This window comes from Labeo rohita, chromosome 5 (assembly GCF_022985175.1).
Source record: "Labeo rohita strain BAU-BD-2019 chromosome 5, IGBB_LRoh.1.0, whole genome shotgun sequence".
Classification (NCBI taxonomy): domain Eukaryota; kingdom Metazoa; phylum Chordata; class Actinopteri; order Cypriniformes; family Cyprinidae; genus Labeo; species Labeo rohita.
This window is the reverse complement of record NC_066873.1, coordinates 1920994-1944992: the sequence shown is the minus strand read 5'-3', so window position 1 is coordinate 1944992 and position 23999 is coordinate 1920994. Positions and strand designations below refer to the sequence as shown.

The 23999-nt window shown below is 35.8% G+C and overlaps 3 protein-coding genes across 5 annotated transcripts; all 3 read left to right on the top strand.

Annotated features, from left to right (window-relative positions):
* The first annotated feature begins 1498 nt into the window (after nucleotides 1-1498).
* abhd10a (abhydrolase domain containing 10, depalmitoylase a) lies at nucleotides 1499-12321 on the top strand. 3 transcript variants are annotated; one of them, XR_007827839.1, is made up of 6 exons: nucleotides 1499-1649; nucleotides 2296-2479; nucleotides 5598-5709; nucleotides 5988-6125; nucleotides 9395-9788; nucleotides 9875-12321. XR_007827839.1 is itself a non-coding variant. In XM_051110985.1 (5 exons), exons 1-5 carry the CDS (start codon nucleotides 1565-1567, stop codon nucleotides 9734-9736), a joined length of 861 nt encoding a protein of 286 aa, XP_050966942.1. In that variant the 5' UTR covers nucleotides 1499-1564; the 3' UTR covers nucleotides 9737-12321. The 3 variants fall into 3 exon arrangements, 2 of the variants coding, with proteins under 2 accessions (XP_050966942.1, XP_050966943.1); XM_051110985.1 differs by having other exon boundaries at nucleotides 9395-12321; XM_051110986.1 differs by lacking the exon at nucleotides 1499-1649 and adding an exon at nucleotides 1729-2017 and having other exon boundaries at nucleotides 9395-12321.
* Nucleotides 12322-13115: 794 nt separating this feature from the next.
* LOC127165956 (uncharacterized protein C3orf85-like) lies at nucleotides 13116-16134 on the top strand. Its single transcript, XM_051110989.1, has 5 exons — nucleotides 13116-13172; nucleotides 13465-13544; nucleotides 13673-13797; nucleotides 15050-15135; nucleotides 15220-16134. The coding sequence occupies exons 2-5, from the start codon at nucleotides 13508-13510 to the stop codon at nucleotides 15293-15295; spliced, it is 324 nt and encodes a 107-aa protein (XP_050966946.1). The 5' UTR covers nucleotides 13116-13172; nucleotides 13465-13507; the 3' UTR covers nucleotides 15296-16134.
* Nucleotides 16135-16418: 284 nt separating this feature from the next.
* Nucleotides 16419-23649, top strand: tagln3a (transgelin 3a). The gene is made up of 5 exons (XM_051110988.1): nucleotides 16419-16609; nucleotides 17092-17321; nucleotides 19122-19296; nucleotides 20424-20526; nucleotides 22348-23649. Exons 2-5 carry the CDS (start codon nucleotides 17142-17144, stop codon nucleotides 22529-22531), a joined length of 642 nt encoding a protein of 213 aa, XP_050966945.1. The 5' UTR covers nucleotides 16419-16609; nucleotides 17092-17141; the 3' UTR covers nucleotides 22532-23649.
* The last annotated feature ends 350 nt before the right edge of the window (nucleotides 23650-23999 follow it).

The window sequence follows — 23999 nt, the reverse complement described above, 5'->3', positions numbered from 1 at the left end:
ATCTGAGCAGCTGAGTCTTTAGCCATCTTCAAGAAACAGTTAAAAACACATCTTTTCCATCTACATTTGACCCTCTAACACCAGCACTATCTATTCTATTGATATTGTCTACTTCTCTCTAACATTTACACACTTTATGATATTTCTATGCTATCTACTTGTTTTCTTTTTATTGATTATATAAAATAATAATAACTTAACCCTATAAAACTGTCTCTCTCTGTTCTATTCATATTCTGTCTACTTGTCTATTTCTATGTTATTTACTTGGTTTATTATATAAATTATGTATATAAATAATTATAAATTATATATATATATATATAGCTCTCTCTGTTCTATTCTATTTGCATCTCTGTTTTTTTTTTACTTATTAGTACAAAACCTTGTTATGTGTACTGCATTAGACTAACCGGGACTTTCATTGCTTCTATATTGTCCTCAGTCACTTTGTATTACAGAGTGTCTGTTAAATGATAAAATGTAAATGCAAATGTAAATGAATACCAATGAGAAAGAAAATGGCAAATAATAATAATCATAACAATGAGAAGAAATCAGCACAGCGTATATACAATGGTTGTCTGCAGTGTTGGGGAAAGTTACTGCATAAGTAATTACGTTACTTAGTTACTTTTTATGGAAAATAATGTGTTACGTTTCTTTTGTGTTACTTTTTTAATCTGGGCAGGCCTTGTTTCTTTGTTTTTAATATAAAACAATTCTAACGTAAAAGCCCTTTTACACCAAAAGTGAAATGAATTCACCTCAAGCTGAAAGAAAAGTACATTTATGCAGGAGATCACTCTTCAGCTATAAAAAATGAAGCACAAATGTTAGTTTGTCTAAAGTAATTTTTGGTTATTAGGATGGCTGAATTGCATCATCGAAGGTCAGCAGCAAAGACACTGGTTAATAAAATGGGATTAAATACATAAAGGATATTTGTTTATTTAACATATTTAATTATTGCAGGGTTGCGTCATATTCTGAGTTTGCATTTCACTGTTTTTATTCATTTTGAGGAAAACTGAATCTGTTTTTGTGAGTGAGATTAATGCATGTTCACATTTAGTCTAGAATACAGTAACATCATGTTTACTCACAATTTCCCCACAGGAGACTTGTCAATCAATAAATAGGGAAAAAAAAAATAGGCGTTACTTATTTGAAAAAGTAACTCAGATATTTTCTTAGAAATTCAAAAGTAATGCGCTACTTTACTAGTTACTTGAAAAAAAGTAATTATTACGTAACTCGCGTTACTTGTAATGCGCTACCCCCAACACAGTTTGTCTGTCTTTCAGGATTCAAATGGCTTTATTGGCAAGGGAAAACGTCTTTACATTACTAAACGACTGGTAACATTACATTTCAGACATTCACACCCACTTTTAAATATATTAAGCTACAAAAAATAATAACACTGACAAGACATCTAGCGCACTGGCGCTCCGCGGCTGTAGGCGGCAGTGATGGGCAGTCTGGGCTCAAATGACTTCAGCACACTATTCGGACTGGATTCTTGTGTCAACCTCTGTGTCTCCGCAGAGAACGGGGCAGTATGGCGTTAACTGTGCTCAGAAATTGCTCAAAGGTTCTAAAAATAAACGTCCGGAAATTCACCGCTCTCCCGCACGTTTCTACGGGTAAGCTGAGCCGTTACAAGACGTAATTATGCAAGAACTCTGATGTGTTTCGGCCAGGGGGCGTAAATGTGGAGGTGTGGCCAGCATGTCTACTAGCAAATAGTATACAGTGGATCAACACGAGGAGTGATACGCTTTTTGTATTAGTTTTAGGTTTTCCGCATTGCAACATAAATGCACAGATTGTAACATTATGGTGTCGTGATGTAACTTACTGTTTCCGATGTAGCCATTTAAGCTTGAACTCTGCTAAAGAGGAGATACAAAGGCGGAAGAGAGCACAGCTGCAGTGGACATGGCTGATACAACAGAGGAGAAATCGTTTGTTTTTGATGTGCTGTCAAAGCGCCGCCAACGACAATTATCAAGTTAAACCGTTTTTTATTGTAACAATGCTTGCAAGGAAGAAAAAAAATAGTATTGTTTTGTATTAATGTATTTTAACCGCATTAAAGCGCATTAAAGAGTCTTTGATTATACAGTACTTTTTCGGAAGATATAATAATAAGAATATAAGATGTAATAGAAAGAATCAGCGTCAAGTTTCGCCTTGCAAGTTACTATAATATTGACAACCACTGAATCTTACACACTTTAAAAAGTAATTCATGAATCCATTACGTTGAATGTTTTTGCTGTGTTTTAGGTGTTCGAAACAAGACCACGATTCAGTATGCTACACGGCCTGATCTGCCAAAGCTGGCCTACAGGAAACTGAAAGGCAAGAGTCCTGGAGTGGTTTTCTTGCCTGGTTTTGCCTCAGTCATGGGTGGACAGAAAGCGGAAGCATTAGAGGAGTTCTGCAAGTCCTTAGGTCACTCATACCTCAGGTAATGATAAACAGAGATGCAGTTAGAATGCCTCTATAGTTCGAATAATGAAAGAAAAAATATTCTTGTGTCAGTTTTTATTAATTTATTTTTTATCTTTATATGATATAATTAATATCACACAAGAATCAGTACGTGTGTGAGATAGTCAGTGTTAAATTAAATTTATATAGCAGTTCAACAGGCAAGAAGTTAATTGAGTGAGTTATATTTTAGACTTTTTTTCCTATTTTGCAAATTATATAGTTCCAAACAAAGCTGGAGCAGAGCTGTTGTGTGTCTCAGAGCAACACTGCAGTGTTACTTTCCAAATTTAATCTTTTGTTCTTTCTTTTTTTTTTTTTTTTGAACGAATCAAGAACGAGCAAATTTTTCAATGATCTGTTCATAAAGACAATCAACTTGCTTTGATCATAATTGAATCAGACATTTTCATCAGATGCTAAGTTCACTTTTACATGCTGTTTGAACATTAATGTGTGTTGTCAGTGTATGTACAAATCTACCCTATAATGATAAAAATCCATGCAGTGGTTTTTTTAATCTGTAAAAATAATATCCCCTTTTTCAAATCGAACCGTTCTCAGATGCGTCACACCCACAGAGGCCGCTCCCACAATAGTTGATTGACATGAGCGTCTTACCTCAGATTAGTTGTAACAGTCCAACCTCCATGTTTTGATGCCGGAGCAGGGATGTAAATTAGACAAGAATTGAGCGATTGAGGTGTTGTGTTGCTGGATGTAATAATGAACATAGTGGTCGTCATTTACTCCCGACATCTGAGCCGCTGAAGATGCAGTGGATTACGTTTGTTTGTGAAGGGAATGCACCTCCTGATCTACATATATCCGTCTATGTTTGTGCGAATCATTCGTGATCCAGCTTCACTTACAGAAGAAGTGAGTATAAGGGGTTTTTTTATGAATTTTTGCGATTGTCTTTCCTAATGATGTGCTAGTTAAGAAGTTCAGCGGCTAAACGCGGCTAAAGTAAACAGGCTCATCACTCCACAGAGAGAAGAGAGGGCGGGGTGAGCAGAGCTCATTTGCATTTAAAGCAGCCTCGAACAGAATGGGATTATTTTTGCAGAGCTGATTTTGACATGGTAAAAAGGGTGTTGTTTTACACTACCATTGAGAATTTTTAACCAAAGTATATTATAGACTTTTCATTAAGACCCTAAAGAATCATATCAACTTGTGGAAAATAGGCATCCGTTGACCCCTTTAGAAGAATCGTTTGATTGAAGGATTCAAGAAGTCATTTATTAAAACAGACACTTGCCGCCACCTACTGGCGGTTTTATTTATCATATCATATTTATTTATCCATGAGAAGCCTAAACCCCACCAACAACACACTCAGCAAAATATTAATTATGGTTATCAACAAAAATCTCCCCATAAGTTATGGCAATTTGACAATAATGCACACCCCTCAGTAAAGGGCATCATTTAGGTCATTTGGCACACAGACACACAGAATGTGTTTAAACTACACCAGCTAGACCAAATGTCTCCACACACACGAAAGGGTAAAACTTTTGCCATTTCAAGCCCCTCAAGGAATCTGTGAACTACGCTCATAAACCATAGTTCATTCAATACATCTTATTTTTTGTTAAATAAAAATGTTTTTTAAAAATTAGACAAATTTTGTAATCACAGGTTCACCCATCCCCCTCACCATCCCCCTTGATTTTTTTACAATTCGACCACTGTATATATATATATATATATATACAGTCATGGCCAAACATAAAAGGAAAGGAAAGGAAAGGAAAGGACGTGACATGTGGCCAAGTATGGTGACCCATACTCGGAATTTGTGCTCTGCATTTAACCCATCCAAGTGCACACACACAGTAGTAGTGAACAAACACGCACACACCGTGAACACACACCCGGAGCAGTGGGCAGCCATATTACTATCGCTGCGGCGCCCGGGGAGCATTCTAACAATCCTTCGTTGTAATTTTTCATTAATTTAGCTTTTCCGTCCACGTCCAGGGAGGTTGGCTACAGTGCCCTGGGCTGTAAACCTCTTGACAATATTGCGCACAGTGGACACAGGAACATTAGGATCTCTGGAGATGGATTGTAGCCTTGAGATTGTCCATGTTTTTCCACAATTTTTTCTTTCAAATCCACAGACAACTCTTTACACTTCTTTCTTTTCTCCATGCTCAGTGTGACACACTTTTCTCCATTTTAACTGGTTGCAAGTGTGCATTACTATATTGCCCACACCTGTTCCGTGCCACAGGTGTGTCTAAATACAAATTACAGGGGCATCACATGCTTGAAAAGCAGTTATTTCTTACAATGTTGATAGGTACCAATAATTTTGTGCAGTCCATTTTTTTCTGTGTAAAATTTTATGAAGTTTTATGAAGACTTTTCTTCTCTGTTTTTTGGTGTTGTTTGCAGTGCAAACAAAAACAATAAGCACGTGAATACCAAAACATTTGCAATTGGAAAAATTTTCTGAGAGAAGTGTTGCATTTTCTGACAGATTTGCAAGGATGTCGATATTTTTGCCCATGACTGTATGTATGTGTGTGTGTGTGTGTGTATATATATGAAGAGTTCAGATGCAAAACCAGCTATGTCTTTCTTTAAAAAATGCATTTTTATCAGGCTCAGATGTATATGTTTCTATGAAAGTACCGGTACTTCTGATTTGGCTAAGGGTGGTATTTTAGTGAGTTTGAAGAAAAAGTATTTGATGGACGTATAAAATGTGTCAAAAGCATTCACTCAGTATCATTATCTCATTTTTGACCGAGATGGCTTTTAGCTGGTTTTGCATCTGAACTCTTCATATGTATGTATATATATATATATATATATATATACACATACACATACAGTGTTATCTAGTAAAACTGACTAGCCACATATAAATAACATAACATAATATTAACTACAACTAAATCTGTAACACATCTTTTAAAAATACTGGTAGAAAAATGTACAAAACAATCTGTTGTTAGGAATGGGAAATGAATCCCGTTAAAACAGGAGTGGGGTTAAAATGTATGGAATCCTGCCGTTTCCTGCTGTAATCAGTGTTTCCTGAACTTATCTTAACATTGTAAATGTGCTTCCTGTAGGTTTGACTATTCTGGCTGTGGCTCATCTGAAGGGGAAATGGGAAACTATAACATTGGTGCCTGGAAGAAGGATGTGCTCTATGTACTGGATGAACTAGTAGAAGGGCCACAGGTGAGTGGATTAACAGTGTGACAACACTAGATAGTCTGGATGAATTGAGTTTAGCAGGACAAATATTCATTTGATTACTTGAATACAGCTTAATTAAATTATACACATAACCCAGATTAAATCAACTTAAGTCCAGAATTTTTTTGGTATGAGAGGATGTCTATTAAGAGCATTGAGTTATTTTCCCCTGCAAAAAAGTTTTTGGAAAAAAGACCTATTTCATGCCCCCCTTTACTCAAACTTGCACACAAATTGACAGTTTCTCTTTGGTGTTTCAGATTCTGGTGGGCTCCAGCATGGGTGGGTGGCTGATGTTGCTCGCCGCTCTTGCACGGCCAGAGAAGACGGCAGCTTTAGTGGGCATCTCCACAGCTGCTGATCACTTCGTCACAGCCTTCAACTCCCTACCAATAGAGGTGCGAACAACTTCAGTGTCAACTTGAAAAATTGTAAAACAATAATAATGAAACCAGTATTTATTACAAATTGTGTACTTCTGTAACAATGTAACTCATTTGTAACTAATGGTGCTTTACAGGCAAGTATCACTATTAGAGTTTTATATGTTTTTTAAATGTCAGTATCTCCTTTTATACTTTTATTCTTTTATTTATTCTGTAGATCCACAAAAATGAGGGATTGTAGGGCACTTTGTTTCTGTAAAACCGCTTTGGAAAAAGAAGTAAAAGAAATTTAAAAAAAGGAAAAAAAAAAAAAAAAGAAGAAACAAGCAATACTCCTTTATTAGCCTGAATATTTGATTGCCACTTGTGGCCAGGCTTAAAAGTCCCCTTTCCACAACCAGAAATCCTCTGTGTACTGTCTAGAGGGTCACACACCTTTGCACACAGATTTTGATAGATGGACAGCTAAATAAAACAGGCTGTGTGTAGGAAGTAGGCTAAGAGGTAATAGTTGGAGCAAATGCATGGTACATTAATGTTTATGCAGTAAACAAATTATTCTCTGGCAGGCATAGATTGCTGAACCTAAACAGAAGAAAGCAGCTTATAGACCCTGCTCTGACTTGTTAAGGCATTTCTTAGTTCATTTTTTTGTTGTGGTAAGACAAAGGATATGTTGTATGTGCAGTAAACACTTTAAGAATCCATACAGCGATTCTGTTGCTAAGTATTGAGGAAGAATGGATGGCAGCACAAGTTGATCTTTGATTGGCCAATCAGTGGAAAGGGGCGTTTCATGTTTGCACACATGTGAAAATCTTGCATTCAAGCTATTTATATCCATTTAAGCTCTTTATTTCATTTCAAATTTAAAAGCAAACTATCCAAATGTAAACAAACTATATATCTAACATTAACTTGTAAGCAGGATAAGCTGTTAACTTAATACTAGGGCTGTCAGTCAATTACATTTTTTAAACTTATTAATTGCATGATGTTTTAAGTAATCAATCTAACTAATCACAAAATAAATTTGACTGTGAAAATATCCACAAAGATTATTTAAAGCCATTTTTGTGTATCAAGTAGACATTACAGAATTTAGCATTAGAAAGAAATGTTTTATTTGATTCAACGCAGAATTTATTACACATGAACATTTAGGCTGCAACAGCCTAATGAACCATGGAACATAAAAGAAGATAGTTTGAGAAACATCTCAGTATTTTTTGTTCATATGATGAAAGTCATTAGTAACCAAAACAGCTTTGTTACCAACAGTCTTCAAAATACCTTCATTCATGTTCCACAAAAGAAAGGTTTGAAACGACATGAGGGCGAGTAAATGATGACAGAATTTAAATGTTTTTTATCCCTTTAATGTTTTTATTTCTTCTTCTTCTTCTTCTTCTTTAAATGAAATGAAACTAATAAGAAACTAAATCTGCCAGCAGGTGGCAGTAAATGTCTCTATGAGTCATTTATTTATTCGAAACGGCTGATTCATTCAGAAATGAAGTAAATGGCTGTCTTTATGAATGGGCCTTTAAATTATTGGTTCACACGATTCGTTTAAAATGCGGATTCATTCAGAAACTAAACACCACTGTATTGCTCGGAGACACACAACAATTCTGCTATGGCTTCAAAGGTAATATGTTCTCTGCAAAATTAAGCAAAATATAACACAGTATCAACTTCTTATTTATTGAACTGTTGTATAAAATCACATTTAAGCTCGTGATAGATCAGGACAAAATCAGCACTCATGTCTCTCAGAAAAATGCACACTTCTCTCAGAAAAATGTTTCAATTGCAAATGTTTTGGTATTCACATGCTTATTGTTTTTGTTTGCACTGCAACAAAAAAACAGAGAAGAAAAGTCAAACTTGATAAAATTTCACACAGAACTCAAAAATGGACTAGACAAAATTATTGGGATGTTGTCTTGTAGAGAAAAAAATGTAGAAAAACATGGACAATCTTAAGGCTACAAGTCCATCTCCAGAGATCTTAATGTTCCTGTGTCCACTGTGCTCAATATCATCAAGAGGTTTACAGCCCATGGCACTGTAGCCAACCTCCCTGGATGTGGACGGAAGAGAAAAATTAATGAAAAATTACAAGAAAGGGTTGTTCGAATGGTGGATAAAGAATCTTGATTAACTTCCAAACAAATTTAAGCTGATCTGCAGACACAGGGTACAACAGTGTCAGCTCGCATTATCCCTCGAAAAGGGACGCTATGGTAGGAGACCCATGAGGACACCACTGCTGACACAAAGGCATAAAAAAGCAAGACAAACTTGACAAAACCACAATCTTTCTGGGAGAACGTACTGTGGACAGATGAGACAAAAGTAGAGCTTTCTAGTAAAGGACATCATGGCACTGTTTACAGACTGCAGTCCCTACAGTCAAACATGGTGGAGGTTCAAAGATGTTTTGGGGTTGCTTTGCTGCTTCTGGCACTGGATGCCTTGACTGTGTGAACGGTATCATGAAATCTGATGATTACTAAAGAATTTTGGGGCGCAACGTAAGTGTCCAGTGTCAGAAAGCTGCATCTCCACCAGAGGTCATGGGTCTTCCAGCAGGACAACGACCCGAAACACACTTCAAAAAGCACTCAAAGCGCTGGAGAGTTCTGAAATGGCCAGCAATGGGTCCAGATCTGAATCCTAGGGGCGTGTTACCAAATATTAAGTTAAGGGTGCCAATAATTTTATCCAGTGCATTTTTTTGGCTTTGTTTTTTTTTTTTTTTTTTTTTTTTTTTTATTTCAATGCAAAAAAAAAAAAATAATAATAAATAAAATAATTAAACACGTGAGTACCAAAACATTTGCAAAAATTTTCTGAGAGAACTGTTGCACTTTCTGACAGAATTGCAAGGGTGCCAATATTTTTCCCCATGACTGTAACTGCATTCATGATGTTGTTGTCCTGCATCATATTTGTCAACAGTCAAGTATATGTAATTTAAGATGATGTACAGGTCTGGGGGCGGGGCCAGTGTGTTAACTGCATTAAAACATTTTAATTGCATTAAATTTTCATAACTAATTAATTAAGTTAATGTGTTAAACTGACTGCCCTACTTATTACATATAAATACTTAGTTCTAAATATAGTTCTAAATTTGGAAACAGCATTTTATTATATGTCCCTCAAGGAGATTAAAATGTTTTAAAATGTCTGATCTATAAAATTACTGTGTGCAAATATTTCTGGCATCTCATGTAGCTCCATATACGCATAATGTCTTTACCTTTCATTAGACAAAGAAGGAGATCGAGGAACAGGGCTTTTGGAAGTTCCCTACTAAGCACACTGAAGAGGGTTTCTACACTCTGAGTGTGGACTTTCTGAAGGAGGCAGAGAACCACTGCATACTCCAGAGCCCCATCCCTGTTTCCTGCCCCGTTCGTCTGATTCACGGCCTCAAGGACTCTGACGTTCCCTGGCACGTCTCCATGCAGGTCGCAGAGCGGGTGCTCAGCAATGACGTGGATGTCATCCTGCGCAAACATGGGCAACATCGCATGTCAGAGAAAGATGATATTAAGCTCATGGTGTACACTATTGATGACCTTATCGATAAACTGACCACATTAGGGTGAGAACGAGCGTGAGGACAATGCGAAAGATTGGAATGGGGGAACCAGTGTGCAGGTATCAGGGTTTTGGAGAATATGGTTTTGTGAAAGAAGCCAAATGAATTGAATGAGAAATCACCCAAAATTCTAATTTCTTTCCAGAGCCATATGACCTTCTTTCTTCCATGGAACACCATACAGCGACCAGGTGCTGCCATGCTCGAAATAGTCTATTTGAGTCGTGTGCTGTATTCCTTCTGTAATAATTTGAAGCTGTACAGCCAAAATTTAAAGGAATGGTTCACCCAAAAATGAAAGTGTCCTCACCCTCAGACCATCCAAGATGTAGATGAGTTTGTTTCTTCATCAGATTTGGAGAAATGTAGCATTGCGTCACTGTCTCACCAGTGGTTCCTCTGCAGTGAATGGGTGCCGTCAGAATGAGAGTCCAAACAGCTGATCAAAACATCACAGTAATCCACAAGTAATCCACACCACTCCAGTGTATCAATTAACATCTTGTAAAGCCAAAAGCTTTGTTTTTGTAAGAAACAAATCCATCATATAAATGTTTTTAAGGTCAAACCATTGCTGCTGGACAAAATATGCATCCTCTATCCATTATATTGCTTTCTTTAATTTTTCAAAGTCATCTCATCTGAATCAAGGGACAAATCTGCACAGATCAAGCACCATGTACAAGCCAAAACAGTCTAGAACAATTCTAAACAAATTTGATGTGGGAGACAACAGGAGATGCATTATTATGGATTATCTGCTCATATTTTAGCCTGAAGCAACAGTTTAAAGTTGAAACACCTTTATGATGGGTTTGTTTCTTACAAACACACAGCTTTTTAAGATGTTAACTTATGGACTGGAGTGGTGTGGATTACTCGTGGATTATAGCAATGTTTTTATCAGCTGTTTGGACTCTCATTCTGACGGCACCCATTCACATTCATTGGTGAGCAAGTAATGGAATGCAAAATTTCTCCAAATCTGGTGAAGAAACAAACTCATCTACATCTTGGATGGCCTGAGGGTGAGTACATTTCAGCAAATGTTAATTTTTTTGGTGAACTACTCCTTTAAATTGTTATTCGCTGAAACTCTTGTCCTCTCCAGTGAGTCTCATGCAAATGCTTCATAACCAAATGCAACGTGCCAAGTTTGATTATGCATGAGCATTAATGAGATATAAGAGCTATGACAATTTCAGTGATTATTTACTTTGGTAACACTTTACATTAAGGTCTCATTTGGTAACATACATTTTGTTAATATATTAACAAGAACTAACAATGAGCAATGCATTTTTTACAACATTTATTAATCTTTGTTCATTTTAGTTAATAAACAAGTTGACAGTGCAGTACTGTTACAAAAACAAAATCTGACCTTCAAAATGTATTGTTAAATGTTGAGGTTAACATTAATTAAGATTAATAAATGATGCAGAAGTATTGTTTGTTGTTAGTTCATGTTAACTAATGCAGCCAACTTATGTTAACAAATGAAACCTTATTGTAACCTTAGTCACTTCAATATCATCACAAATCAAAATGCTGAACCGTTGTAACAGCCACAAGAACTCCACATCCAGTTTGCCTTGTTTTTTTTTTTTTCATTATTTCCTGTAACATTTTAGTGTGATCATTGTTGTAATGCTATGTCATGTAGGGCCTTGCAGATTTTATTGTGAGCTGCTTTCTCAGACCAAGACTGTAAGCAATCATGGACAAAGAAAATGTTATATAGAATTTACCATAGAAGAACGGTAGACCAAAATAAGGCCAAGATAAGACACGTCACTTGGTGTATTTGCGTCTTTTATTTGGATCTGTCTTTGTGTGTATTTGAAAGAAAAATCACTACAGGCATTTTGACATGCAAGAATAGAGTGGCTAGTACACACTTCTCATATAACTAGGGATTCAGCTAATGGGACAGAGCATATTTAAGCATTTTTAAGCATTTCGCTTTGAGTTCCATATTTTGTGATGAAAAATTTACAGTCAGAACACTTCTGTGCTACACACTACAGGATGAAGCACACAGTATTGTTATATAAAGCCTTTTATTTGGAATGGGTGTGTAATGTCAGGAGGGGTTTGATTTCTTTGTTTTCAGCACCTGGTTTTGATGCAGCCACATAATAATATGTCAGTGTCTACGTTTCAAGATCCTATTTTTTCTCTTGTTTAATATATATATACATATACAAAAGAGCACTATATATTTTTATCTCTATTTGAGTGGGGTTTTTTTTGTTTTTTTTCCAACTGTAATTTATGTGCTTGTCCTAGTTATCCATTGATATAGTCTGATGGTAATTTTTCTAGTTACAAAAGTTGTGTGTTCTTTTTACATTTTATTTTTGGAGCACAAATGTTCCCAAAGTTTGATTACCACAAGTATTATCACCTTTCTTTTTCTTTCAGCATTGAATGCTTTTTTATTTATCTCTTTCATTTGTAGGGTTAATTTTTGTTAGCTCATATTACAGATTTTCAAATGTTATAAAGTTTAAAATGTATCACGTCATGTTTTCAAATATGTATAAACATAGGTCTTTTTATTATTAAAATGAATATTAAAAGACTGCAGCTTTTCTGTGGAATTTGATTTTCTATTTTGAGTTTGTGACTTTGCAGTTTTACTTTAAATGCACGTATAAGCATATAAGAAAAAAGCAACTGCTAACCATGGTTTTTGGGAGTACTTTATCTACTGTACAAAAGTTTGGAATAATTAGGAATTTGGTTTAGGAAAAATGTTTTTTATGCTCTTGTATACTTACCAAGCCTGAATTTATTTGATGGAGCAGAGTAATATTCTGAAATATTATTACAATTTAAAATAACTATTTGAATATATTTAAAATATAATTTATTCCTGAGATCAAATCCAAATTTTCAGCATCGTTACTCTTTAATCATTCTAATATGCTGATTTGCTGCTCAAGAAACATTTCTGATTATTATCAATGTTGCAATGTTGTGCTGCTTCATTTTCTGTCTATCTTTCTATTACTTTTTTTCTGCAAGTGCACATTAAATTATTTAAAAGTGACAGTATAAACAATTGTAATGTTGCAAAAGATTTCTATTTCAAATCAATTCTTTTCATCACAGGAATAAATAACATTTATTATGAAATATTAAAATATAAAATTATTTTAAATTGTAACAATACTTTGCAATATTACTGTTTTAAAAACATCTTAATTATTCCGAAGCTTTGGCCTGTAGTGTATGTTTGTGCTAAACTGATATATTTACTTTAAGATATGTAAATGTTGACGCTGGTTGAATTTCCGTGGTCACATTTCCACAGAGTTGTGTATTCAGATCTGTTCTAAAAGAGTCCTTCTATTCGCTCTCACACCTCAGCTCTAAATTCTGCTGGCCGCCTCTCGTGATCACTGCTCTGCAGACTTCAGCCTCCAGCAGCACAGGTAAAACTCTGAACACTGCAATACTCCAAAACTACCGTTTCAGCAAATCTTTTGTAGAAAGTGATAGCATAGGTCAAGTTGGGTTGCTTTTTATACAGACTGTGACTTTATTGCAGCACATAATGAATCTTGTCTTGACCATTTGTTTATTTATTTTCTTTGCACGATACCTTTCTAAGTGTGCATTTTGATGTTTACATTAGTTTGAGAGTATTTGGAAACTTCATTAGCTAAATTATTATTTTTATACATTACTGTGTATTGATAATGTGTATTGATTTTGCGTATGTAGAGACCACAGAGACATTTCCCCTGCTTGTGCACAATTGAAAAGCATGAGGCATATAGTGATTCTGATGACTCTCATAAGTGGTGAGTTAACCGACGCAATATAGTTTTGCCTGTATATAGCAAAGAATTGTACAATGAACTCACCATTGTGTGCATGAATTTGTGTTGGACTCGTTTGTTAACAAATAAATAATCGAGTTTTCTCATAGGTGCGTTTGCCGCTCCATTTGTGAAGGGTGAGCAGGCCAGGAAATTTTTACGTCTAAAGAGACAGTCTGACTACTGGGACCCCAATTACGCTCAGAACCAGTGGGGTTACACCTTACAGGAGCAGGTGAACACTAGCATGTATCACAGCCTCAGAGTGTATGTTTTGTTAAAAAACGCTTGTGCTGATCAGCTGATTATAGTGTTTGTTCGTGTACATATGTATGAGTGAAATGGAACCAAACTACACATGACTTGCTTCATATTTAAAGTCTCTAAAAGCTACAGCACTATTTACATACATAACCCTTGAGGTTTTGTTGTAGCCTGGTAAATAAGGTTCTATTTGTTCTCTTTTAGAGTTTCTAAACATGGAATAGCATTTTCTGGATTTAGATTTTGTTATATATTTATCCCGGATGTTTGAATAAAGATGTCACTTTATACAGTTGTTACTGAATTACCTAATAGTTCAGCAATACAATGAAAATGTGTTGAAAATAAACTCATCTACAGTACATCTTGGATGGTTCCAGGGTGAGTAAGTTTCTTTATCAGATTTGGAGAATTGTAGCATTACATCACTTGTTCACCAATGGGTCCTCTGCAGTGAATGGGTGCCGTCAGAGAGTTCATCAATGGGTTTTTGAGTTTTTATCAACTGATAAAAACATCACAATAATCCACACCACTCCAGTCCATCAGTAAACATCTTGAGAAGACAAAAGCTGTGTGTTTGTAGGAAACAAATCCAACATTCATATGTTTTAACTTTAAGTCCATAATAATGATTCCTCCAGTGAAAAGTCTGTCCCCTGTTGTCCACTTAAACAAAAATCCACCAACATATTTGTTGTATCACTAACATTGTTGTATCAGTTTTGGACTGTTTTGGCTTGTAAACAGTGCACATTTCTGTCCTGATTCAGAAGAGATTACTGTTTTAATGAAGAAAGCAAGATTATTGATAAAGGAGTATTATAGCTCATTTGAATGGTTTGACATTAAAAATGTTTTTAAAACGCAGCTTTTGTCTTCTCAAGATGTTAACTGATGGACTGGAGTGGTGTGGATTACTTGTGGATTATTGTGATGTTTTTATCAGCTGTTTGGACTCTCATTCTGACGGCACCCATTCACTGCAGAGGATCCATTGGTGAAAAAGTGACAGAATGACACCTTTCTTTAAATCTGATGAAAAAACCAACTTGTTTTGGGGGGGTGAAATATTCCTGTAAGACATCAGAAGTCAAAATGTTTAACAGCCTATATTTACAATAGAAAAGTGATTGGAAAACAGAGAAAAGAATGAATCAATTCATACATGTTTCTAATGAAATTAAGGTAAATAATGTGTCAACATGTTGTCTGTGTGGCAGGCAAATGAATACTATACTGATCTGAGAACAAATGCTCAGTATTACATGGACATGGGAAGCCTGGTGTTTGACCGCTCTCTGGCTGAGTAAGCATCCTAAGTAGTCTTGAGAACACAAAGTACAATGCAATAGCATAACAAAGAAGTAAATATCTTTTTTTCTCTCCATAGTGAGACCAATAGGCTCTACATGGAGATGCTGAGGGATGTAAGAGCACAGCTGGATGCACACACAGGCCAACAGTGATTGATATGGACAAAAACGATTGATTGATTGAGTCTGTGGCGAGTGCTGAGGCAGCTTTGCTGATCTAAGGGTTGTGAGCAGAGCAGCAGCCAATTTTTGGCCAAGAGTTCTCTCAGAGATTGCATTTAGTTTGCAGCAATGCTTATTAGCATAGTATAAAGCGCCTATACAGTATGGAGGACTAGGAGAGCACTTAAAAATACCATTATCAATGCATTGTATCAGATATAGAAAAGTGGGAAATGCTTTGTAAAAATGAAAACATAAAATGCAAAATGTTGAATTAGCAATTCGTTTTATTGTTCTTTTTTATTTTATTTCACAAATTAAACAAATTAAATCTATGTTATATATATATATATATATATATATTTGAGCATTTATTTATTTACATTTTTATTTTTGGAATTCATTTTTCAGTGCCACTTACAACCTTCCATAGATTACAAGATATGCCAACCAGTAATAGTAAACTGTTTTATAGTATTGTAAACAGTATTTTAAATAAATAAATACATTTTGTATAATTATTGTACAGTTCTTAAGACTATACGAAATATATGTAGCCTACTTAACAGTTAGTTGTAATAGATATTAAATAAAAAATCATGTCAGCAACTAACATGTCATTTGCCTTTTTTAACATACTGTAATCTACTGTTGCCTTGAGGCTAAAAAAAAGTGTATCCTACTGTATATAATTTGCCAACTTCCTGGGCCTATTTATATTTTCAGTTCTATGTATCCTACGAGACACAATATATTTGCAATTACTTAATAAACAAGTGTGCATTTTACACCTCTGTTGGATTGATTGAAATGAAAGTGCTTAAAGTGTTATAAATATTTCCAAGGATCAGCATTTTAAAAATACGTACAGGTAAATAAGTAGCCTATTTCTGCATAAATTCACGCGCGACCATGTTATTACATCATTCCCGACTGTATGCATATCGCGTTCTTCATCATGGCCTATTTTTCCATGTACGTGATGCTTCCATATGCACAGCAGCCATTCTTCTAAACGGCTTTCAACGCCTTTTTTGGCTGGACGCGTTTTACATACGGCAACATGTGAAGCCAATGATGCGCGCATCCTTCAGCGTTACGTAACGCTTACTGTGGAGCTCCCAGCCAACCCTCTTTCCATCAGCGAGGATGATAATGCGTGATGCTCCGCTTGGGCTGCTTCCATGTCATGACGGATGCTGAGCTGCGTCCCACCCCTCTGCCCCACACGAATGCTGCTGCTCCATGGTGCCAACAGACGGACATTACACGGCTGAGGAAAACAACAAACAGCCTCCATCACTAGTGAGTAGATGCATAGTATCTCACTGCATTGAGGATAAATTAGGGCTTATTAAACAATCGGTTAGTGATGCAGTTGCCTGCTGTCATTTCGAAGTACAGTCTGCGGGGCGCAAGTTGGCGTTTGTCAGTTTGTTGTTATTGATCATCTCGATTAAATCGAGACGCGGGTCATTGTAGTCTATTTAACAGCGTAAATATCATGATATTGCTCATTCGTGTCTAGGAGGGACTCGACGTTTGTTGCATATCAGTCAGTAATGGCTGTACAAATTAAATGTATCAATACTTGACATGCAGTTTAGATCTGGTTAGACAAATAGGGACAGGAAAAAATCATTGGAGATTTAGTTGAGCTCTTTTGTCAGTGTGGTTAGTCACACAGTAAGCTGCAGTCAGTCTGTTGTAGTCTATAGGCATATTGTGCTTTTAAAAATAAGAAATCAAAGCCCTATGTTGTGTGTGTGTACGTGTTTTCTCTATAGGGGTTGAGATTATCACCAGTGTAGGTCGGTTTTAATGTCCGAGTGCCGCCATGGCGAACAGGGGACCAAGCTATGGGCTCAGCCGTGAGGTCCAAGAGAAGATTGAACAGAAGTACGACGTGGATTTGGAGTCTCGGCTTGTGGAATGGATCCTGGTCCAGTGTGGTGACGACTTGGAGCGACCTGAACCCGGCAAACAGAACTTCCAGAAATGGCTCATGAGCGGAACAGTAGGTGTTGAATATAGGGAGGTACTTAAGAGGTCATTTAAAATGGTTATATTAATGTCAGCAACTAATTTTTTACACAGGGAGCCTAAAACAGCAAACAGTTTTGTAAACTTCCCTGTATCTTGCACTTCTGAGAACTAGAATCGATCTGGAACAATAATTGCATTGTGAAATAATATGTATTTGACATCGTTATGACACGGTGCAACGTAAAGGCATTGTGGATGTGTGAATGTGCGGAAAATTTGGTGTAGAAGGAATTTTCGCTCAGAAATAACTGACTTTTACAATTAATTACAAAAAAAGCAGCAATTAACAGAAAGGTTGAAGTAGAAAGGCTGAAATAGTATTTTCTTTTAAAATATACTTTAGTAATGTTATTCAAGTATTCAGGACATTTTCATTGACTTTGCTGATAAAGGGAAAATACACATTTTTGGATAAGACATATCCATGAAATGAAGACACCTTAAAATGATAAGAAATTGTATTGTGCCAGGCTCAGGCTATGTAATTTATTATTTTATGACTACTTTTCGACCTCATTTTGGTGTTTTTGTCAACCCTGTTACCGACACAAGCGTTACAGGATGCTATAGTTTAATTAGAACTCATATGCCACTGAATGATGTAGGCATTAGCTCAATATACCCAGGGTGACCTGTAAAATGTTATAATTTTACACAGACAATCTTCAAAACAGGGTCAAACCTAATCAATGTCATCCCTGTTACGCACACCAGAACCTGTTAGTCTAAAAAGTAACAGGTTGACAGTAACAGGTTTGAAGATTTCAAACAAATGTGCTAATTTCCAGCTAATAGTCAAGTTTACAAAAGCACATATTGTACACTTTGAAAAGATTTGACTTGTAGATATTGATTATATTAAATGTAAGAAATAGTTGTTAAAACTTACCTTTAACAGGATTGACATTGCATGATGTAAGTCATCAAAAATAGAACATTATAGAGGAGTGATGGAAACATGCTTGTGTTAGAAGTGTTGTAATCCTGGTTGAGAGATGATGCAACCTCCTAGAAATGATGTCACTTGAATGTATATTGTTTTACAAGGGTTTTTTGATGAGGGTAACAGGACTGACATGAAATCAGGGGACACCAATAAAATGATTGATATTTAATAGAAAAAATGCATACTTATGCCGAAATCTTTGCTTAACAATGAGACTATATTTAGAACAATATGCAAATGTGATTTTTATATAATTTTGCCTTCATTTTGCAAATTAAAAGTCCTGCTGAAAAAGAGAAATCATAGTGAGGGACAGGCTAAAAGCCTTACCCTTACCAGCACAAATGCTATTTACATTATTTAAAATAATATTTAATTGACTTTTTTATGTAATATTGATGAAAGCATACATAGTTATTAAATTGCACATTTATTGTTATATTAAATCTGTGTTTTATTATTTCTATTATTTGTTATTGCATTTTTGGAAGAAAAAAAAAGTGTTTTGTTTGGATAATATTAGCTGAACAAGTAGGTACGGATGGATACACACTTTACAGGTGCACAGATTCACTGGAAATAGTGTGCCATCCAAGCATGTTTGAGAAACACTGTACTGTGATTTGTAAAGTATTAACTGCAATCTTGCTCCTGCTCTGTAAGCCATAATATGCAAAAACTGGACTGCAGTGATTTTACAGGACACCTTTATAAGACACCTTTCTGTCTCAGTAAAAGTTTAGTAAACCTGGGATGACATGGCATTATTAAGGATCTGGCAGAATTAAACAGAAATTAAATGTTCCTCTCTTCACTCCTTCTCAGATTCTCTGCCGGCTCATCAACAGTCTGTACCCCAGTGGTGAGGAACCAATTAAGAAAATTACAGAAAGCAATATGGTGTTCAAGCAAATGGAAAAGATTTCTCAGTTCCTGCAGGCTGCTGAAGAATATGGAGTCAACAGAGGAGACATATTCCAGACTGTTGATCTTTGGGAAGGTAACACACACACACATGCATCTTCCCTGCCACTATATCTAAACCAGCAGCCAAACTTTGTGCATCAGTAGATTTACAGATCAACATCATTTTAAACTTGTATTACTAGTCTAACCCACAAGTTTGATTTCACTTCATTAATTCATTTAAAAATAGTGAAGACATTTTGGCCCTTAAAAGTAACTGCTTTACCTAAAGTATGTTTTAAGTTAAATAAATAAAAATACTAAATGAACTAAATGAAAAAAAAAGTATTTTAAAACTTCTAAATTTGTTAAACCCTTTAATTGCACTGGTAATTTATTCCAAACTTTTAAGTTGACATGGGCTGTTATAATTCCTCCCCCTAGTTTCACAGGTATGCTGACCATATCAGAATAATTTACTCAATAACTTGGAACCAAACGATTAAACATGTTCTGTCATAAAAAAAAAAAAAAAACTTCAGCTGACAACTGAGCATCCAATTTATTTTTACTTCATATTTTATTGACCACTTTTAGCTGTAAATTCACCAGTTAATTTATCATCAAGAACACACCTTAAATAATTAACAACATTTTTTCGATTCTATAACCTTTTCATCAAACTTCATTTAAAAGCGTCCTTATGCAAGGCATTAATATGTGCTTAATTAGTACTAATAAATGGCTAATATTCTAGTAATATGCATGCTAATAAGCAACTAGTTAAGAAACCGTAAAATAAAGTGTTACCGAAATATTTCTTTGATCATCAAATCAGCATATTAGAATGATTTCTGAAGGATCATGTGACACTGAAGACTGGAGTAATGATGCTGAAAATTCAGCTTTACATCACACGAATAAATGAATTTTTTTTTTTACAATATACTAAATACAAAATAATTATTTTGAATTGTAATAATTGTAATATTTTTGATTAACTCCATGTAGCTTTGGTAAGAGACTTCTTTCAATAACTTTAAAAAAAACAATAATTTGCATTGTTCTGAAGCATCTATTTTATCTGGAAATATCAACATGACTCTGCATTGGGCTTAGGATTTAGCTGTTGTAACATGGTGTATATAGGAATGTACAAGATGCCTTTGGCAGGCACTGTGTCACAGGTATGTTTATGAGGCTTTTGGCTCTGTTTTAAAGGAAAGGACATGGCTGCAGTCCAGAGGACACTGATGGCTCTAGGAAGTGAAGCTCTCACAAAGGATGATGGACATTACCGTGGAGACAAAGACTGGTTTCACAGGTGAGCTGGACATAGAAGGGTGTCACCCGTTTGCACCTCCGGTGAGCAAACTCTCTGGGCCTTTGCAGCAAAGCCTTCTCTCCTGGTGTGAAGGGTCTTAAAATTAATTTTGTTTATCTGTGTATATCCAATCACTTTCAGCTCCTGATTATGTCTGTTAAGGCTTTCCCAACATTCAAACGAGAAGTGGTGAAAGTTTATTTAAACAGAACTTACCCATCCCTCAGCCCGTACAGAACTGCCAACAGTGCAAACGGATAGAATCTAAATTCAGATTCATTAGCCAATCAAACTGTTTTATTTGTACCTGGTGGGTGTAGTGTTTGCGGAGGCTGTCTAGCTGGCTTTAAGTCAATTACACATTAAGTGATGGAGGGAATTAGAGTGTGAACAGTCGAAGAAACCTTCTGTAAGAGCTGCTGATTTATTACAAAGGAAAGGAGGACTTATTTTCATTACAAATAATTATTGGTAAGTGCTTCTGATGTGTCATCTGAATTGGCTATTGTACAGTGGCCGGGAGAGCTCAACACGCTGCAACTTAAAAAAAAAAAAAAACACATGCAAATAGAAAAAGCACCAGAAAATTGAGAAAACATCTTCATTAGTTTTACAGCACATGTGCTGCAAATACTTACAAATACAGAAACGTGCTGCAAAAACAGAATATGATTTCCAGTGTCTGTAGTCTGCTTTTGTATTTGGTTGTGTTACGAGTATTTGCAGCATGTTTCTGTTTTTGCAGCGTGTTTTTGTATTTGATTGTGTTGTGGGTATGAAGTGCGTTTCTGTATTTGGTTGTGTTGCAAGTATTTGCAGTGCGTTTCTGTTTTTTTTTTTTTGCAGCACATTTCTGTTTTTGCAGCACATTTCTATATTTGGTTGTGTTGTGAGTATTTGCGGCACGTTTCTGTTTTTTTGCAGCACATTTCTGTACTGGGAGTATTCTGTGTTGTGAGTATTTGAAGTATGTTTCTGTATTTGGTTGTGATGTGAGTATTTGCGGTGCATTTATGTTTTTTTGCAGCATGTTTTTGTATATAGGAGTATTCTGTGTTGTGAGTATTTGAAAAGCGTTTATGTATATGGTTGTGTTGTGAGCATTTGTGGTGCATTTATGTTTTTTTGCAGTGTGTTTCTGTATTTGGGAGTATTCTGTGTTGTATTTGAACAGCGTTTATTGGGAGTATTTGCAGCACATTTCTGTTTTTTGCAACGCAGCATTTTTGTATTCACTTTGCGATTGCATAAAAAGCTGTGGCACTGCATTGGCTTAAACCAACTTAAAGACCAAAATCAGTGACGGAAAATCAGAAAAAACCCCACAGTGTTTTCATTTATATTTTAGTGTTTCAACACAATATAGGTACTTCATGTGGACTGGCACATGCAATTGCATGTGTTTATACAGATCACAGTAGAGTGTCTTATTGGTTTTGTTACAGTGTGCAAAAGTGTGCAACACTCTGCAGCACAATACACCCTCAATGAGCCCTTCTGCACACTGGTGGACCATTTACAGCTGTTCACTGCTCACAATCATGCATTTATGAAGAAAGAATAATTAGAGGTGAGATTAATGGCTTTGGATCTCTGAAACACCCTCTGAACATTCTGTTGTGTTATTAGTGGTAAAAACAATTGACATTGTTTTTCAAAAGAAAGACAGCAGAAAATATACACTTTTTTTTTGTTTGCAAATTGAGACTGACTTCTGACTTTGGATCTATGGGACTGAATCAAATCAAATACAGCTGCTCCGTCTCATGCAGCCTCTAGGCACACACTTCCTGCATTTCAATATTTTAAATTGTGTTTTAGGAAAGCCAAGGGCCACAAGAGGGAGTTTTCAGAGGAGCAGCTGCGTCAAGGTCGCAGTCTTATCGGCTTGCAGATGGGAAGCAATCGTGGAGCATCTCAATCTGGGATGGTAGGGTACGGCACCCCACGACAAATCATGCGGTATGACTCTCCTCGACACAACGGACATCAGACCAATCCCTAAAAATGACAAATTTCAGTATTTAAAATCTCTGCTGGAGCCAAAAGCCTAATGTAGAGCTCCACTTGTAGGAGGAATGTGTACATGTGTGTATATATAGATATACGGTGGACTGCTGCTGCTTACACCAGTCCTAGAATTACACACATTAGTGTTGTCCCCTCACCCACAATGCACCAGTGCCGACTGTTACTGTCTCTCAGGCAAGCTCCAGATCATGGCCAAAATGTGCAAAATGAACAGTTTAATTTGAAAATAGTATCAAATGTGATAGATGAAATGTGCATCTCTCTAAACATGTAGCCCTTTAAGAACGGTAAGCTGACAATCTGGTACTTGAACGTCTGACGTCCATTTACAATTACACATTTGGCTGTTGCTTTTACCCAAAGCAACCTAAAAGTCCTTTTAAGGTATTGTGTCCTGTAAATCAAACCCCTGACATTGGCGTTGTAAGCGCCATGCTCTACCAGTTGGGCTGTATGAGTTGTGCATGCTGTGCAATAGGAAAGTACAAAAGAAAAGACTATTTTTACTTCAAGCCATATGTAACCAATCATTGTGTCAAGATAAACAGTGCTCAAGATATTATTGTATTTGGTTATGGTGATATTGTGCTAACAAATGTACACTCTTATTGATGTATACTGTCTAACTATAAAGGTTCCTGTTAGCAGAACGCGCCAAACTAATCGACTCAGGTCATTCTGTAACGTCTTCGCAAAATGTCATGGTTGTGCTTATAGATTTCTGATGTCACTGCAAAGAACTGACGCTATACATTCCAGTGAGAAAAAAAAAACAACAAACAAACTGTGAGTACAGTGTGGCATTTATGAAAAGTCAGTTTAAGTGCAGCTATTTTCAACTTTTGTTTATGCATTAACTAACATGCATGGAAAGTAAATGTGCTTCTAATGCTAAGATTGTATTGCAGATTAATATATTTATTTATTGTGAAGTTTCATGTTTGTACCTGTTCACAGTACCTTTGACAATCAAAGTACTTTCCAAGTGTCATGACTAAAACTGTTTAGTTGTGTTTCTTGTTTTTATTTTTGTGGATTGACTTTAAATCCATTTTGTTGTTAGAACAATTAAATGGTCTTTAATCTAATTTATACTTATGTCACACTTTACCATCCTTTAAACATTTCTGATTGTTTTTTTAATGTAGCAATGCGTTCGTTTTAGTCTAAGTTAAACAAAATTTATATTAGTCTCAATTTTTAAATGTGTGCACAAATATCAATTCAATAATTGTTGCAAATGTATCCTATTCACTGGTTTGTGTCTCTGCAAGGTAAACTCTTAAGACCATTGAGTTCAAATTCGAACATCTTTCTTTGGTTGTCGGCAAAAATTCTGATACATTTACACAAAGTAAACAACTCTATTTTACAAATGTGCCTCTACATGTACAAATAATTGCACATTCATTTAATTCTGACCTTCACAGACACAAGTCGCA